Raw genomic sequence first — 18678 nt, 5'->3', positions numbered from 1 at the left:
GGTAAAGTCAACCTTGGTGGAATTTGAACTTAAAATGTAAAGATGGACAAAATGACACAGAGTTTTGTCTGGTATAATTCTGCCAGTTTGCTGCCCTATTAGAATACAATAAAAGAAATTTGCTGACTACTGGAAACCAATTTTTAGTATAGGGAATCAAGAGGGAAAAAAATCAATAGCTTAAAATTAAGCTCTTATCTTTTCACACTATAACAACAAATTGAAAATACCGAGTTATAACAAAGTTATTGATTTTCTCAAAAGTATGGTATGTTTCTATATTGCCAAAGATAAAATATTTCAAAATGTTAATATATAGAGATTGACTATTCTAATTAAGCCCATCTTTATACTGAATATTTTCTTTTAAAATTTACTAACTGTAGTGTGGATGCTACACTATTCCAACATCAACTAAAAATTTATCAGACCAAGAGCTCAATGAACTGAGTTTTATACACACACACACACAGAATTTCAAAGATATACATATTTTGGTTTTTCAATAAAAAAAATTAAATCAAAACATCATAAACATGTAAGGTAACAAGAAACATTTGGTCTAACACATTAAAACTCGCTTTGGAAAGGGTAATTTCTACTTGCAGTACTGTCCGTTTTGATTCAATGAAGAATTAATTACTACCACATAGCTCCTAACCAAACAGTAACAGCTGTCAAAGATGAAAATATAAGAACAATCATTCATAACAGCTAGTGTATAGTCTGGATATAAAAGTTCTAATTAAAAATTTAAAAGTTAGCCAGTTTGATAACATCTCATCAATTTTAATATGAAGCCCATAAGCATTCAACATTATCAGGAAATTAAGCTTTTGAGCAAACAATCAAATCTTGATAACCTCACATAATTTTCTTCTACTTTAACTGCAAGAGAAATTCAACCCAGCTTTTGAGTGCATAATCCTGTATGTATATATATATATACACACACACACACACATATATATATATATATATGTACACATGAAATAAAAAGTAGCACATCAACAATAAACTTGTAGCTATACACTATGCAAATAACTTTTTATTATTATTAAAAGGAAAAGGTAATGATTAAATGTTATTTTATTTTGTTATAATATGAAATGCTTATAATGTGTTATATAATTTGTTATTAAAAAAAATAATTAAAAGCAGACACTAAAGCCGCTTTTAATTACAACTTTGATTTCTGTTAAAAACTTACTTGGCAGCTGGAACAAGGGGCAGGTAATTTCTCCCACAAGCTGGCTAAGGGGTTAATAATTATTTAAATTAATTGGTAGAGAGATGATAAAAGTGAGAGTTCGTTTTTAGAAAATATGTTCCCTTAAAAGATATGTCAGGGAAAAATAGATAAAAATAAGAGTCATATTGTATAATCCAAAAATTACCTCTTAAAATAATTCATCCTGTGCAAGATATTTATGTTGTCTATTTACTATTTCAAAATAAAAATGTAGATTAACAAGAGAATTCATTCAAATATTTGATAGAACCTCTAGTCATAGTCATTGTTTTTCTTTGGACAAAAACACTAAGGCAATAATACAAAAATATTTTCAAACATTCTGGTTAAATATTCAGCTCCCATAGGAAGGAAATCTAATTGGTTTTCAAAAATCTACTAGTAAGGCCTATAAAGTGCTTGCTGCCCAAAACCATTAGTTGCAACTAATAAGAAATGTGCATTTCCAAGAATGCAGTGAAGAAAATATCTAAAATGCACACTTAAAATTATCTAAATTTGACAAGTCATGGCAACCTAAAATAACTCCATAAATATAACATTTGTATGATGTTTTAACAAACAGTTCCATCTTTTTCTACTAACTCCAGTAAAAGAAAAAATCACAACCCCATGTTTTGACATTAAATAAACATTACATACCATTTTGCTAAAATAAGTGCAGTATCACCAGCTAAAATTATAACAGATTAAAAGTTTATTATTCTAACATACTCTGAATCAGAAAAGATGAAAAGAATGAGTAATAGTTTCAGAATGGCACAACAGGCACCACTAAATGATAAAACATCTTTCATGACAACCATGATGTACTGGAGATCAATGATAAGCAATGTAATATAAAAAAATGTAAATGATCCACAAATATCTCATTCTAAGACAGCTCTAAAGCTAAATGTGACCAACTGATAGAATGCATGAAAGATATACATTGAGAGAAGTATGTATTTGCTAATGACAATCAATTTGTAGAATTATACCTCATTAAAATTCATATAGCACAACTAATATTCAGTACCTAAAATACAACAGAAAGCTCTTAACATTTAATCATAACTTATGTTGAAATCAAAATTTTTTTAAATCAATTTAAAAAAAAAAACTAACACATTTTATCAATATGAATGATTAACAATTGCTTGAAACAACTGACACTTGCCTTGTAATGTTTTCTCCAAATTCTGGTAGGAAAAAATAAAGCTACTTTTATGCCATGTGCTTCAGTTAAAATTAGGGAGGGTCCAAAGGAGTGTTAATGAGATTCATATGCCAGTAATGTGACAAGTGAATCCAAGGTAAAACTTTCCGTTCATCATATAACACATAAATATATTTTATAGCTGGATACCCTTCTTGATATCAAAGTGGAAATGGTGTCTCTCTTTTTCCATTGATGCAACAAAAGGAATGTTAAGTTGAAATTTCAACAAGCTGTAAACAATGTTACTGTGTTACCAATTAGTAAAAATCCCATTCAAAAGTGGTTTGCTTTTTTAATGGGTTACACATAGTGATTCTCTAATCCATATATTTTCTTAAGAAACAATTTTCCAACTGACACTTAACATTACATTAAATACTTTGGCATAGTGACTATTAATTGTTGATAAAGGAGAATTTCTAAAACCAACATAACATAAGCTAAGAGGCAAGAGCTATATTGTTACAGTGGTGGAAAGAAGAAACTGCTAAAAATGAGCAAGTTTAAGTTGATACATTTGTTTCATAGATCAATACAAAATGAAACAGAATACAAAAATATTGTTTCCACATACTTCAATATTAAACAAATCTAATGCCCTTACAGATTACATTGTTCTACACATTTCATAATAACCCGGTTAATTTTCTGAAACTTTAAATGTTCACTAAAACTAATCTATATTGAAAAATATTACAATTTCATCACTTATTTTAATATAAAACCAAAGAGATTATAAGCAATTATTATTTTAAAGATATAAAACATATACTCTATAATTAACAAAATTCTCCCACATAAATATCTTCATTTTGTTAGGAAATATTACATCTTGTCTTTTTATACCTGCAATTTGTATGTGCTACAAAAGAAATATACATCAAAATTCAAATGTTTTCTATTAAAAACATTTCTCAAATATATTACATTCACTTAGCTCATACCAAAATCACATGGCAAAGGAATCATACATTATAACAATACTGAAATTATATTGAAAGCTGCAAAACAAATTTAACCTTTCAGCAAATAGAGGAAAAATGAAGACAATACTCTGATTAAATGCCTAAGTCAGCAAGCTAAAATAAGTATCGACTCCATAAATAACTATACTTGAATATATTCATTTAATTAAATGGAAAGAAAATTTTAGTATAAAAATTTATTAAATAAGAGAGTAACTCAAGATATTTTGTTATGTGAGTAATTTTTGAAAATACGTCAATTCAAGGGAGGGGAAAAAAGCTATTTTGAACCAAGTTCAGTAGGTTTTTCACTACAGCTAACACAAGAAACTATGTAGCAGTAAAGTAAAGATGTTTACTATGGGTGTTTCTAAACAAATTCCAAAGTGCAGAGAAATGCATTCTCAGGGATAACTTTAAAAAAGTGAAAAATTCCTGGCAGTATTTTTCCCCTAATTACTATATATAATACTAGTTTCTTTTTTCTTTTTCAGGGGAGGGGGGGTTTTTTCTCCTATTTTAAATTTCTAATCACATTTTTCAAAATACATTATATTGTATTTTTTTAGAATCAATTTTTGTTAGAATAACAATTGACTGACTTGACTCCAGTCCTAATAAAGACATAGAAAATACATAAATCTAAAGATTTTTTTCTTTTCAAATTACCTATTTTCATTTTTTAAAAATTCAGAATATTAGTATTCCATACTTAACAAATAAACAGAGAAAAAGTAGACATTTAAGCCCTTAAAACATTTGCTTGGGTGATTGGTATTTTTCTTTTGGGTTTTGCGGGAGATTTTTTTCCAATAACATTAAGGCAGAAGGGAGCATTACAATAAGTTAGTCATTTCCTAAAGATGTAAAATACGAAATAAAATTAGTAACTCATAAATTAATATTTAAGTAAGTAGTAAATCCTCCTCAAATAAGCAAATTCAATTATCAAATAAATACAGAGGATACGACATGGTTAAAATTTAATCAAAATAATTCTTAAATGAAATAAGCGAATCTTAAATATCAAATTTTAGTTGTTATGTATTAAGTTGCATTATTCTGTAACAGTGAAATATAGTTGTATGGGAATATAACTTCAACACCAGATGTCATGAAAGTATTATCACAGTTTTATGATACAAAAAAAAATTGAAATAAATGAACCCTTTTAAGTTAAATTTGGGCCATAATAAATCTATTACTCTTTTTGCAATTTTGCAGCAAATCTTTTAGAAAAATTATAATTAAGAAATAAATTTATAAAGAGAAAGTATCAGCCTTAGGGATCAATTGCAACTAGGAACATGTACCATCATCTCTCTAATAATTCTTCTGGAGAACATCTTCCAACAATATTGGAATATAATTTTGATCTAATTCAAAATTTGAATCCAGCAACAGATATAATTTTGCCATATTTTTCATACATTTTTAAATGATCTTTAAAATTAGAAAACATAGTATGTCATCTATTTGAATGTTTTAAGGTGTACATTAACTACAAAGCTAAGCTACAATTTATTATCAGCCTTACCATTTAATATTATTGTTGCTATTTATAATAGTCAGAAGGTGCTAAGAAAGTTGGTTGAAAACATCTTCAGCAGCTATAATTTAATAAAATAGAAGTAGTTTTAATCATGGAGAGACAAAAATATTACTAAGGAGGTGTTGTTAAAAACTACTAATTAAAAAGTGCTGAGTTAACATTTGCAGATAAATTTACATATAACAAAATACACATAAGGTTTTGCAATGACAAAAAAAAAAAAAATAATAAATAAATCACAGAATTTAAAAGAAAAAAAAAATGGACCAAAATTGTTGTTAAATTCAAATAACTGTATAAAATGAAGTTAGATCTAAGATGGCTTGGTTAAGAAATTATTAGAGAGATTGCAGTAAATATACACTAGATTAAGACACTTGTGATAAATAACTGGGTCAAATATAGTCATTTCACCCAATGGATTATGTGTGTGTGTAATAGAAATGTAAACAGTCAGACCAGCAACAAATTGTCTCTCACTTCGAACCTGTCAGCAACAAAAGGAACATACTGTTGACTACAAATCAGAAGTAGAAATGAGTGCAAAAATTTATACAAGATGCATTCAAGTCAAAACTGACAACAGTTAACTAAATATTTGTAGCTTGCTATTTCTTTAAACAAGAAACAGCAGGGAAAAGTTTGGGATTAGGGCAAGGGGAATTGCAGGATTACAGGTGCAGATACTTTTTAGACAATATCTTTCAAAGTATTTAAAAACATGGGGAGATTATTACAGTCCTACACCCTGCAACTCTACAATAAAAATGTGCAACATGAAAATTTTGTTTAGTCTTAATGTCTGTTTTTATTGTTTTGTTTTTGTTATTTTTTTTTCTGCTTTTTATGTTTGGTATATGGAAAGTGAAAACCATAAGGATAGAACAAAATGATTGTGATGTGTTAGGGACAGAGAGAAAAGCCAAAAAAAATGTACAAAAATGTGAAAAAGGAAGACAAGGTACCAAAATTGAATTAGTTAAAGCAAAAGATGTTAAAGAAACAAGGGCAAATCAAAATGATCACACAAGCAAGTGGTAAATGATAAGAAACTAATAATTATTAACATGATGTAAGGACAATGTACATTGCAAATATGAAAAACTAATTTCCTGGGCATTTTGTTAGATTTGTTGTTTTTTTTTTGTGTATTCTTAAGGAGTGGAAGGGGGAGTGATTTTACGTGGACGTTCTAAATGTGTTGTGAGAAAAGAGAAAACAAATTCAATCTGTTGAGATTTGCTGCCACCCTGAGAAGTCTAATATGCCAGTTGCATGTTTACCAGCTCATTTTAATTTTCAATAATTCTCTAGTTAACTTCCTGTTGATTACTAGAGTCATCAGAATCACAATCATCAGAATAATGTTCTGAAGGGGTTTCTACATGATTTCCCCGTGAGGGAACTTGATTTAAAAAATCCTGCCCAATAGGAGTTAGTACATCTTTAAAGTCATTGCTTCGACAACCATTGTCAGGAAGTGGGGTCGCCAGAGGAGAACTGGGAGCCAAAGTTTTACACCTAAAAAATAAAGTATAAATAAAATGTAGTAAGATGTTTTCCAACATATTACAGAATTCTCCAAATACATCAGCACAGCCTTGAGATTAAAGTAATAAATTTAAAACAAGCTTCTTCAACTCCATTTGATTTAATAATGTCCACTTTTTAAAAAATTTCTGGCAAGATAACACAGCTGAAATATCACTAAAATCATCCTTTACAAAATGCTTATATTGTTAGTTCTTAAAGATCTCAAAGAGCATCCAGCACAAAAATGCTACAGCCTCCCCCCCTCCCTTTTTTTTTTTACAAAACAATGACTCATCAAAAAACAGATACAACTGCCAATGCATAAACCTCAAGGGGTTTATTGCTCCATTGGAACCTGCACCAATTACATATAATGTTGAAAGATATTTTAAATCAGTCCCACAAAGAGATTAAACAAACAAAATATGGAAAATTAATCATTGAAATTACTAGTTAGAGAATTGCTACCAAAACGTTAATCAGTTTGATGGCAATTTTAAATTGATCTTAAAAAGCTATGTCAATGGTCATAATTAAAATGAATGCTTTAATAATGCTTAATAGCATAGTAGGATACAAACTCACTATCCTCTTAGCTAATTAAATGCCTTAAAAATAAATTAGAAATAAAAAAACATACAAGAAACCTTTAAGATTTCATCAGTATTTTTTCTTTTCCCAGTAAAGTGTGAACAAATACATACCCCCGATGAAAAGATGTATCAGTATTTCCACCAACTGGTGATATACCAGTAGGATTAATACACAATGTCCCAGCAGTACCAGCTTCAGTCAATCCTGAAATAAGTGAAAAGTTACCTTAAGACAAAATGGCACATCTGGAAAATGAAATGTGCAAGAGAAATGTCCCACCACCAACAAATAAGATATTGTACGATTTTGCCCTCACTTCCAATTATTTTATATCATTAAAGGCACAGGTACATAGTTTTTAATTTAGTCCCAAAGGGTGGCACCTTGGACAAGTGTCTTCTATTATAGCCCCCAGACTGATCAAAGCCTTGTGAATCATTATCATCATCATCGTTTAACGTCCGCTTTCCATGCTAGCATGGGTTGGACGATTTGACTGAGGACTGGTGAAACCGGATGGCAACACCAGGCCCCAGTCTGATTTGGCAGAGTTTCTACAGCTGGATGCCCTTCCTAACGCCAACCACTCAGAGAGTGTAGTGGGTGCTTTTACGTGTCACCCGGTAAACAGAAACCAAAAGAAGCCCCTTGTGTGTGTGTGTGTGTGTGTGTATATATATATATATATATATATATATATATATATATATATATATATATACATACATATATATATATATAAAATATTAGGGATAAAAATCCAAATTTACAGGTAAAAACTCAAATTCAATTTATTAAAAATTAAAATTAAATTAAGTTTCACAGAAAAAAATATATAAATATATAGTTTTAGAGAAAAGAACCGAAGTTCATGAACCTATCCATGAAAATCCAGTCACATATAGAAAAATTAATAAGTAAAAGCACAATAAATAAGTATAATATAATACAAAGTAAATATCATAAGATAAAGATAATAAAACGACTTATGTATTTACTTTGTATTATATTATACTTATTTATCGTGCTTTTACTTATTAATTTTTCTGTATGTGACTGGATTTTCATGGATTAGTTCATGAACTTTGGTTCTTTTCTCTAAAACTATATATTTATATATATATATATATATATATATATATATGTGTGTGTGTGTGTGTATCATCTCAATATCTACATTTCCAGGCTCGTCTGGATCAGATGAGATAGTGTGTGTGTGCTTGTGTGAGTAAGTTTATATTTCCCTTGTTTTCACGTGTCCACTGATTGTAAAGTAAAGCCTTACTGACTGTTTTGGATGGTGTAATTTGCTTGCAGTCTAGTACAAAAGCATGTCCAGGATTCTTGATATGCTGCATGATTTTAGCAAACATAAGGCTTGATCATATTGTGTTATTTGTTGCCAGTTTTGTATGTAAAACATCCAGGTTGTTTGACAGACTAGACTATTACCTCACTTAGAAACAGACTAAGAGTGGCATTGGACTGTAAAGAAAACTTTGGCCAAACATACCTTTATCTGACCCATGTAAGCATGGAAAAGTAGACATTAAAAGATAGATATTTAGTTTCCATTTACACTTTGTTAAACTAGTTCTGATTATGTTTTTTAATATTTCTTCAGGTGTTGAAAATACTAGGAAAAATATTTTACTTTTTATATTTTATTAGATAACAGACAACCAAATATAAAATATTTTGATCATTAGTAACTATAAAGTTTGAAAGAGTTCTGTGGATTACTGATAAACACAAAAGAAAATCTACATTAAAGTAACTACATTTGTATTTCTGTCAACAATTGAAAATGAGTGAAAACAAGAAATTGATAAAAATGTAAATAAATGGAACCAGCAATTTCATGCAAAAAAAAGAAAAAACTCCAAGGACCGCTCTACATGATCTCAAACTACTAGAAATAGCAGCTAAATGCCACTCACATTACATCCTAATTATTACAAACACCACATATTTAACATACAGGTTATTTAAATGCCAGAAGCTAAAGAATATCATCCAGGGAAAAAATCCTGTATCAAGTGAAATTGTAGTCATGGCCGAAGCCAGTGCCATCTGACTCGCATCTATGCTGGTGGCACGTAAAAAGCACTGTTCGAGTGTTGAGCCTCGGAGACAGTAACATGTGACCAAGACCTTTCGCGATATACCATTCTGGTGTTGACCTGTTAAACCAAGTGAGACCATAGTCGTGGCTGATGTGGGTGTCAGGTCAATGGCACGTAAAAAACCCCCACTACTCTTGGAGTGGTTGGCATTAGGAAGGGGATCCAACCATAGAAACCTTGCCATATCAGATTGGAACCTGATGCAGACACCTGGCTTACAGCTTTCAGTCAAACCAGCCAACCCATGCCAGCATGGAAAGCTGACATTAAATGATGATGGTGATGAAACAATATACTCAGAGATGTGATCACTTCTGGAGAGGTTTCATTTGACCTAGTTCTGAAGTATATTGTTTTGCTAATGTTACACATCTTTTAATCTTTTAGTGTCCAAACTGGTCATATCGGGCCAAAATGTTCTACCTGTTTTATGCTCAAACTGGCCAGATCTGGCATCTCAGACCTACCCCATAATGTCATTGTAAATATAAGCAGTCACATCAAAATCTCAAAGCTACAACTTAATGCATAATAAATAAGTATTACATTTGCCAGTAAAGGCACAAGGCCCAGTGATTAGAGCATCGGGCTCACAATCATGAGGTAGTGAGTTCAATTCTCAAACCAGGTTGTGTGTTGTGTTCTTGCTTAAGACACTATTTCACATTGCTCCAGTTCACTCAGCTGTAGAAATGAGTTGCGACGTCACTAGTGTCAATCTGTATCAGCCATTGCCTTTCATTTCGATAACATGGACATCAAAGACTGGTATCTATGGGCGACTGCTAGCCTTTCATAAACAACCTTGCCTCAGAGGATAACTTTCTAGGTGCAATCCTATGGTCATTCATGACCGACGGGAGTCTTTATCCTTTACATCTAACAGAGATACCTGAATGCTAATAGGTTAAAGGAATTTTTTTGGACGACAAGACTCCAGCTCCTGACATTTAAACAACATACATATATTAATTATGTGGGACTGATAATGTTTACATTATAGGGCTTCTATTGCATAATCTGCAACAATCTTTATTATATCATGCATGTCAGAAGATAAAAAGAAACGATCACTGCTGAAATCTGTGGTCATAAATTAGTTTTCTTGATTGTATGACTGTAACAGGAATAAAGCCAATGCTAGTATGATCTCCGTAGGACCATAGATAAGTTATAGCTACCTGAAACAGTTTGGAAATGTAAGAATATATTTACTTAACTGACTATCTTACTAACAATACATTAGCAAATCCCTGCCCCTGAACAGCTTAAATTCACTCTTTTCTGAGGAATGGCTCAGGGTTAAAAGCTCTACGTTCCAACCACATCATCCCAGGTTCAATCCCATTGCATGGCACTTTGAGTAAGTGTCTTGTACCATAGCCTCAGGTTGGCCAATACTTCGAGTGAAGTTTTGTTAACAGAAACTATGTGTCAGACCATTGTCTAAGTGTCAAATGTGTATTAACACAAGATTAAAAAATAAAAAAACCTAAAATTTTCAAAGAGAAATACTCTACAGTATTTAAGCCAATAAAATTATGTCACTTCGTTGATTTTGCATTTCACATCCTATGAACATAAAATAAATTACCCAAGTACTAGAGCCAACATAATCAAAAAGCCCCAATCAAGATACTGAAACATGGCCAAAGAAAATATCCATGATTAGCTACAGGACCTCGGAGTTTGGTAAGAGAAAGGGATGAAACCACAAATCAAGAGTTGTAGTAGTAGGAAGAAGCAACACATTAAGAAATTGAGTTATCTGCAGCCTCAACAAATCCACCATCTAAGAACAGATACAGTCTGATGGATTTCCAGTTTCCGTATATACAGCATCTCTTAGGTAGCCACAAAGGGGATGGTAGAAGAGTATTACCCTCTTGCTCTGACACCTTTTCACCACTATCTCTTCTGTCTACCCTCTGGTGCTGGTGAACAACAAAAAAAAAAAAAAGATATCAGAGAAGAAAGGTTCTTTAACTTTACCAGAAGGAAGACAAATTCTTGAGTGCTGAATGATAAAACATTCAGTACACTTTGTAAAACGGTTGGTACATAAATGGGGACAAAATAGTTACAGTGGACTCTTATTTAATCTTGCCACGATTAAACCAACACCTGTAGTGTTAGAGTGACAATACAATTCACCCAGTATAGTGGGTGAATTTAATTGAGATACAGAATCTATAAAGTGGTTGATGAAATATTGGAGATGACACAGAAGAGAGAGGGCCTTTAATCTTAACCCCATTAGTGCCCAATTTCTTTTATTTAATTTATTACCAAAAATCTTTTTTTATACAACTTTATCTGATACTAAATATATAAAAAAAAAAATTTATTACAATATTTGAAAGACACTCCAGTCTTGATGACTGACTAAAAATATCTCAGAAAAATACAGGTGTTGCAGAAATATGATGGATTATCCTTCAGATCCTAAAAAAACTAATGGGTGAATGAGAATATAACAACTCTTTATTGACTGAGCCATGATAGAATGCACCCTATAAAATTACTGGCAACAGGAAGGACATCCAGCAACAGAAAACATGCCAAAAATGGAAAATCCAATGCAATATACTTCTCAAATCTAGCCAGTCCCATCCAACCCATCTGACAAAAATTGAAGCATCCACAAGTATTTGTTTGTGAACGAGTTAAATATTTCTTAGGGAACAAATGGTGGGCAGCTTATTCGGCTATTAGGACTTATAATGTTGCAAAAACTATAAACACTATTCAGAAACATCTTTGCTTACCAGATAAAAATTTTAAATACCACAAAAGTAAAATTAAAACACCTAACATCTGAGGTAACATTTTTAAAACAAATGAACTCAATGAAATACATCACCGTTCTTTTTTGAGAAAGATTAAAAGATATAAAATTGTAGTATAGAAGAACATCAAAAGCATAAGCTCTACAAATCTTTTGAAAGAAACAATGTATCAAAAGAATAGTCATTAAATTGAACCATGTAAATTTATTAACATATTCTTAGAAAATAAATTGCTGCTACAACAACCTCCTTCATAGAAGCCCTTAAATCTGATATGATTATTTTTCAGTGGAAGAAACAGTTAAAAAAAGAGTCTTTGCGAAACTGGAAATTTAAAAGGTGCAGGCATGGCTATGTCCAAAAGAAGTTTGCTTCCCAACCACATGGTCCCAAGTTCATTCCCACAGCCCGGCACCTTGAGCAAGTGTCTTCTACTATAGCCCCAAGCCAAACAACAGCTTACGAGTGAATTTGGTGAACAGAAACTGAACGAAGCTGTCTGTGTGTGTGTGTGTGTGTGTGTGTGTGTGTGTGTGTGTGTGTGTGTGTGTGTGTGTGTGTGTGTGTGTGTGTGTGTCCTTGTCTTGACATCACATGATAGTTATAAGTGAGTGTCACTGTTATCCAAGTGATGTCAATTATTTCCAATATTCTGTGAGAACATGAACAAACAATGGGGAAAATATTACCTTGTTTGGAAACAGGTGAAGGATGGTTAGAGGAATGGCATTGGGCCATAGAAAATCTCCCTCAAACTCTGACCCTCCAACCCATGCAAGCATATAAAAGTGGATGTTAAATGATGATGATGTATTACAATTTACATTCAATCAGAGTCAATAAAATGTATCAACTCCAACCCCACAGCCCTACTACACTGGGTTTGTTCTAATCACCATAACCTTAAAATTTTTTTTACTTCTAATGTGAGAAATTAATATTAACTGAAGTTCTGTTCTGCAAATATCTACAACTGCAATTCAAATGATGCCATTTGGAGTTGAAAACTAAAACCAAGTACTCTTCTAAATGAGAAACAGTTCAGCTTCTTTTTAGAAAGAGCTTCGTCAAAAGATTCCTGTTTACAGCATATGTCTATTCTTTGCATTGTTTGAATAAATTTCTCTGGGTATTTTCCTCCTTTGATTTTCAAACGTAATGACAGTTAATACTTCAAGGGATGAGTTAGAATTCAGGGATTGGACTCCAATGAGTGATATTCCAGTGTCATCTATAAACACGAGGGAAGTAATATCAGGATTAGTCATAATGTAGTTGATACTGCAATCATGCTGTTGATAGCATATAGTAAGAATTCAAAAAAAAATTTTTTAATTCACTGATATATTTTAAATGTAGGTCTCTGCATACTTACTGTTGGGTTATGAGGAGAGTATAATTATTGTGATAAAAGTTGAAAAAAAAAACACTAATTTGTTGAGCTTTATAAAACTTTTGAATAATTGAGATGGAGGCTTACCTCAGAATTTTTTTCTCATAGGAATTGTGTAGCTTCCAAGTTAGAGTCTAACTGGAGCATAAATATAGCTCTGAGACAAGAAATCAATGCCTCTGATTCAATATATCTTCTCAATATATGTGAAAGCAACTACAAGTAATCAACTTCACTGTATTCAACCTACCTTAGCAAGTGAGAGTGACATGGCAACAGGTAAATACCAGAGTTACAATGTACACCAACAATCATTATATATAAGTCAATTTCATCAGAGAAATTTACAAGTTATGATTTGTATATTGGACAAACTGCATTTCATCAAAATCTCTAGTTTCTAACAGGACTGGGAGATTTGTATAGTTTCCATTTGTTGTACTTTCTATTACAGGATGATACTTAAAAGGGTGGAGTTAGCCCCATACCCAGCCCACAAGCTGTTTTCAACTGGCCTCTGCCTTGAAACCTACAGACTATGATCCCCATAAATATAATCTTCAGAATCACAGAGGTTCAAAGCTTTACCACAGAGGCGAAACACCACTTGGAAGGCAGAAAGAACGCATGTGGAAGAATTGATTAAAAACTGTATAAATTTATGTTCAGAACCAATTGTCGTATATGGAACAATGACAAAAACTGTTTAAATTTATATTTAACACTAATCATTAACTATTACTTTATTGTTTTAAAGCTACTGTAGACCTCAACAAAGATACAAATATGATTAATGAGAAATTTAAGTAATACTTATATTTCCTCAGAATGATCAGAAAGTGGAGCATGCCCATAAATTTGCTCATCCTGTCACAGGACATACAGAAAAAGGAGAATTATCTAAGAAGAATTACAATAAAAAGTAGATTTATATTTAGCATTAACTATTAACTACATTCTTGTTTAAGAAATATCATTTGTGGTGATTGTTGTTTCAGGTTTGTGTTGCTATTGAATATGCTCATGAAGTTGTCTTCTGAAGTACAAAATTTATTTTGATTTTCCATAACTGAAGGTGGTAGAAAATTGGCTGAAACTGTCCATGTTTTAAAATTACTATTACTGTAACAATAGCATTGTAAACACTATTGATATCATTCATAATTTGAGTAACTTCAATTATTTTACTTCATACTGAAGTCTCTATGCAACCAAACCTCATCTCCTGAAACCCTTCCTATCTTAAACAGCAATATAAAAAAATCATTCAATGATAGAACCACAACCTTTCATCAAAACACAATAATATAATAATACAAACATGAATAACAATATAAAATAACTTCCAACATAAGAACAACCACAAAAGAATGTTCTGTGTGGTACTGTAATGTCAACAGAAACTGATCAAGAAATGAAGAGGTTTAAAGATGAAAACAGGAACTAGGTCACATTGAATGAGAAACTGGGTTGTTTGATAAGAGTGAAAAGGGTTAAGAGCCAATGAAAATACATTGCAAAAACAACCTTTTGCTGACTATATCAAACTGGAACTTTAAAAATGTTGCTATTCATCCTACATGTGAAAATTACATATATATGTACCTGTATACGTGTGTGTGTGTGTGTGTGTGTGTGTGTGTGTGTGTGTGTGTGTGTGTGTGTGTGTGTGTGTGTGTGTGTGTTATTATGAGAGAATTCTGGAAGTTTGGGTGGGGGTTGTCTGAGTCAGCAGGTATTACAGCATATTTATCAATATCTCTATTTTATTATTTCCAAATTCTGCCAGCATTAACCTTACCTTTCATCCATCTGAGGTTGATAAAATAAGTACCAACCAGAAACTGAGGTTGATTTTCATCAACTATACAATTCCCCAAACTTTGAAACCTTGCTTTCATGTTAGAAACCAATATCATTTTATTTACCATAGGGCAAGTAAAACGATAAACATAGAATGAAAATACAAAAACAAAATTTTAAACCAAAACTGAGAAATAAAAAAGCGAGTTTTCTTTCTCTCCTTTACAATTTTTCCCACCTTTCAAAGACCTGACAGAAGAAATCATTGATTCTGGAAATACTTTCCAAAATGTAATGACAAAGAATCTAAAACTAATTACAACCATCTTTCATAATGGAAGTTGGAAGGAAATCAATGCAAAGTTTTGTAATTTGGCAAAAAAGATTTACTTCAAAAATTCAGAAAGAAAGTATATACCTGCTCTCTTTAGAGATTAAAACAAATTAAAAGCATGTCAAAAGTCAGTGATAATTTCAATTTAGTTACCCTTAACATAAGGCTCTAAAGCTTTTGGCACCATATTCACAGCCTTTTCTAAATCTTCTGCCATACCCATGCGCTTGAGAACTTCAATATCATCATGGATCTCAAATGTGTTGTCGAAAGTAAAAAGGTATTCACATCTATGGAAATTGGAAATAAAATCAAGACTTTTTTAGACATAATATTGAAGAGCAAATAATTAAATTACAACAAAACTATATCTTTTACATTCAAATCCGTTGCTTACAAGCTGCAGACAATTTGGTCTAATTGCTTTAATACATATTCATTTTTGTTTCACATGCCCTTCACAGACAGCAACATCCAATACAATAAAGTTTGCCCCTATGTCAGCCTTAAGAGAGCAGACATCTGATCAAAGGTATTCAAGCTGTGATATTTTCTTTTTTTCCATAGACTCAAAAAAAAAAAATTCTAAGAGATAAGTTGAATGTTCTTTTTTTCCTTTTTCTATATCACTCACTAACTCAAGGATTGTCCAAATCACTTTCGTAATAGAAAAATATATTCCCCAAGTCCTATGCAAACATTTATCCTTTGCAGTTTTCCCTTTTAACTAACCAACAAAGGTGGCTCTTATGTCAAATGCACACTTGTGTATACACTGTATTTTTGTTGGAAGTAAAAATCTCAAATATAAGGTACAGGCCATCAGTTCTTGTAAATTGTTTATATGAGGCCAGCTCAACAGAAATAGAGTCAAAACAGAAAAAAAAAAAAAGACAAAGGCAATAATGTAATTCAAACCATCCATAAAAATGCTGAGTTATTAAGTTTGTTTAAGCAAAAACAATATAAAATTCCTAGACTAAAAAAAAATTACAAAGACATGTCCCATCTCCTGAAGCACAACATAAATGACACTATCAGACTTACACAATAATAGGAATTTACATAGTTGAAGCAATTCTGTTGCTGCTTCATCACAACAATGATATATGTAAGGCTGAAAACACCTCTAAATCATTGTCACAGTGAGAAGCTGGAAAGGAGCACTGAGAGCAAAGCAAGAGCATAGGATCTAATATGGAATAAAGTGAAGGCATTTTATATATATATATATAGAGAGAGAGAGATGTACTTGCATAGCAAGTGACCTGATCTGAGATTGTGTGCTGGAACGAAAACAATTGCAGCGTGGAAGGTGTTTATAAGCCATTTAAAATAACACACAAAATCCGTTAGATTCACTTCAACATTTAAATTTAATTTGTCAAAATATTTTCGTCGCTTTGAGACCGCGACCTGCACAGAATTTTGTCAGTGAACAGGTCGCAGTCTCAAAGCGACGAAAATATTTTGACAAATTAAATTTAAATGTTGAAGTGAATCTAACGGATTTTGTGTGTTATTTTAAATGGCTTATAAACACCTTCCACGCTGCAATTGTTTTACATATATATATATATATATATATATATATATATATATATATATATACATACACACACATACAGAGTGCATAAGGTATTTGAGGACACCTTTTTGGGGTCACTGCTGCATGTTTTGCCAACTCTGTATAATCTTTCAGAAAATAACAGCAGACCCTCAGCTTACTCAAGAAATGAAGAGGCATGCTGTTATTGTGGTTATAAAGGCTGAGCATAGAGATTTAGAAATATCTCAATTTTTTAAAGTTTCCAGATCTTTCGTCTACAAAGTTTGTAAGGAGCTAGAGAATGAAGATGGAAGCGTATCACCAGTATCAAGGCATAAAAAGCATTCTAAACACTGTGAAATCAGAACTCCTGAATTTATCCAGACCATTGATTACAATCCCAGAAAATTCATGAGGTCAATTGCAAAAGAGCTCCAGGTGTCAGAAGGAACAGTCAGAAATGTTGTCCACAAAGACATCAGATATAAGTTTTATACGATGAGGAATGGTCAATTTGTCAGAAAAAGCAGAAGAAAATCACTACATCAGATCTAAAAGGCTCTTAAACAAACTGAAAAATCCAGCAGATGAAGATTTGATTTGGTTTTTCTCAAACAAGAAAAACTTCAACCAAGACCAAAAAGTTAAGAAATGACAGATGGTTATGTGCAGACAAAATTTCTTGCAACTGTCATGGTTTTAGGGGTTGTCAGCAATGAAGGACATGTGATGCCTCCTTATGTCTTTCCACAAGGCCTTAGTGTTAACTCTGCCACCTACACTGAGCTCCTGGAAATAATTGTTACGCCTTGGATAGACAGTGTATGCAATGGAAAGCCATGTGTTTCAGTAAGACACTGCACTATCACACATGGCTCTAATAACACAGGAATGGATGGCTGAAAATTTTTATTATCACATAACCCCTAACATTTGGCCTCCCAATTCCCCAGATCTCAATCCATGTGGAGCATTGTTGAGAGAGAGGTCAATGAACATGCCCATAACACCAAAGATCCTTTGAAAGCTCCCATAGTCAGAGTAATGTCCAAAATGAACCAGAACCATTTAATTCAAGCATGTAGATGATTTAGATCTCACATAGAAACAGCTGTTGAAACTGAAGGTGGCTTTATTGAATAACATTATAGAAAAGGTTTATTTTTATCCTCATAGAGTTTTTTTGATAAATAAAGTTACCTGTTATTATATAGCAGTTTTTTTTATAAACATAAATCTGTCCTCAAATATCTTACACACCCTGTATGTGTGTGTGTGTTTAGAGGGATATATTATCCAGGCAGATACTGTATTAGCTCTGTTAAGTTCCAGTTAACAGCTAACCACAACAATCAGTATTTAGTATTTGTAACTATAATTAGTTGTTAATTGCTCCGTGAATTCTTCCAATGGGTAATTCCATATATTCTTTGCTGGACAGTAAAAACTGTCTGGAGTATATATAATATTAATAATAATAAAGAGTATGGAGACTTGTACATCCACAAAATTTATCTTATAGTTATATACAGCTTATTATAATGACCTACACGTTTCCACAGCAGCAACTATTCACTGTTGCAAATG

At 31.9% G+C, this 18678-nt stretch overlaps 1 protein-coding gene across 5 annotated transcripts in view; it reads right to left on the bottom strand.

Moving 5' to 3' along the window:
• Positions 1–18678, bottom strand: part of LOC106869132 (transcription factor Dp-1) — a 34233-nt gene that overhangs the window by 726 nt on the left and 14829 nt on the right. For 2 of the 5 annotated variants that reach the window (XM_014914704.3, XM_014914705.3), the window contains exons 10-12: positions 15696–15832; positions 7208–7301; positions 1020–6491 (exon numbers count right to left, since the gene is read on the bottom strand). In XM_014914704.3, coding sequence (XP_014770190.1) covers positions 6281–6491; positions 7208–7301; positions 15696–15832 — 442 coding nt within the window. In that variant the 3' untranslated portion in view covers positions 1020–6280. Of the gene's footprint in view, positions 1–1019; positions 6492–7207; positions 7302–8745; positions 13244–15695; positions 15833–18678 lie in introns of those variants that run through there. The other 3 variants (XM_014914706.3, XM_089349337.1, XM_089349338.1) reach the window with 2 other exon arrangements.

The sequence above is a fragment of the Octopus bimaculoides genome, chromosome 3, assembly GCF_046866305.1.
Source record: "Octopus bimaculoides isolate indiv1 chromosome 3, ASM4686630v1, whole genome shotgun sequence".
NCBI lineage: Eukaryota > Metazoa > Mollusca > Cephalopoda > Octopoda > Octopodidae > Octopus > Octopus bimaculoides.
Note: the sequence above shows the minus strand (reverse complement) of the source record. Positions and strands in the feature narration are given on the sequence as shown.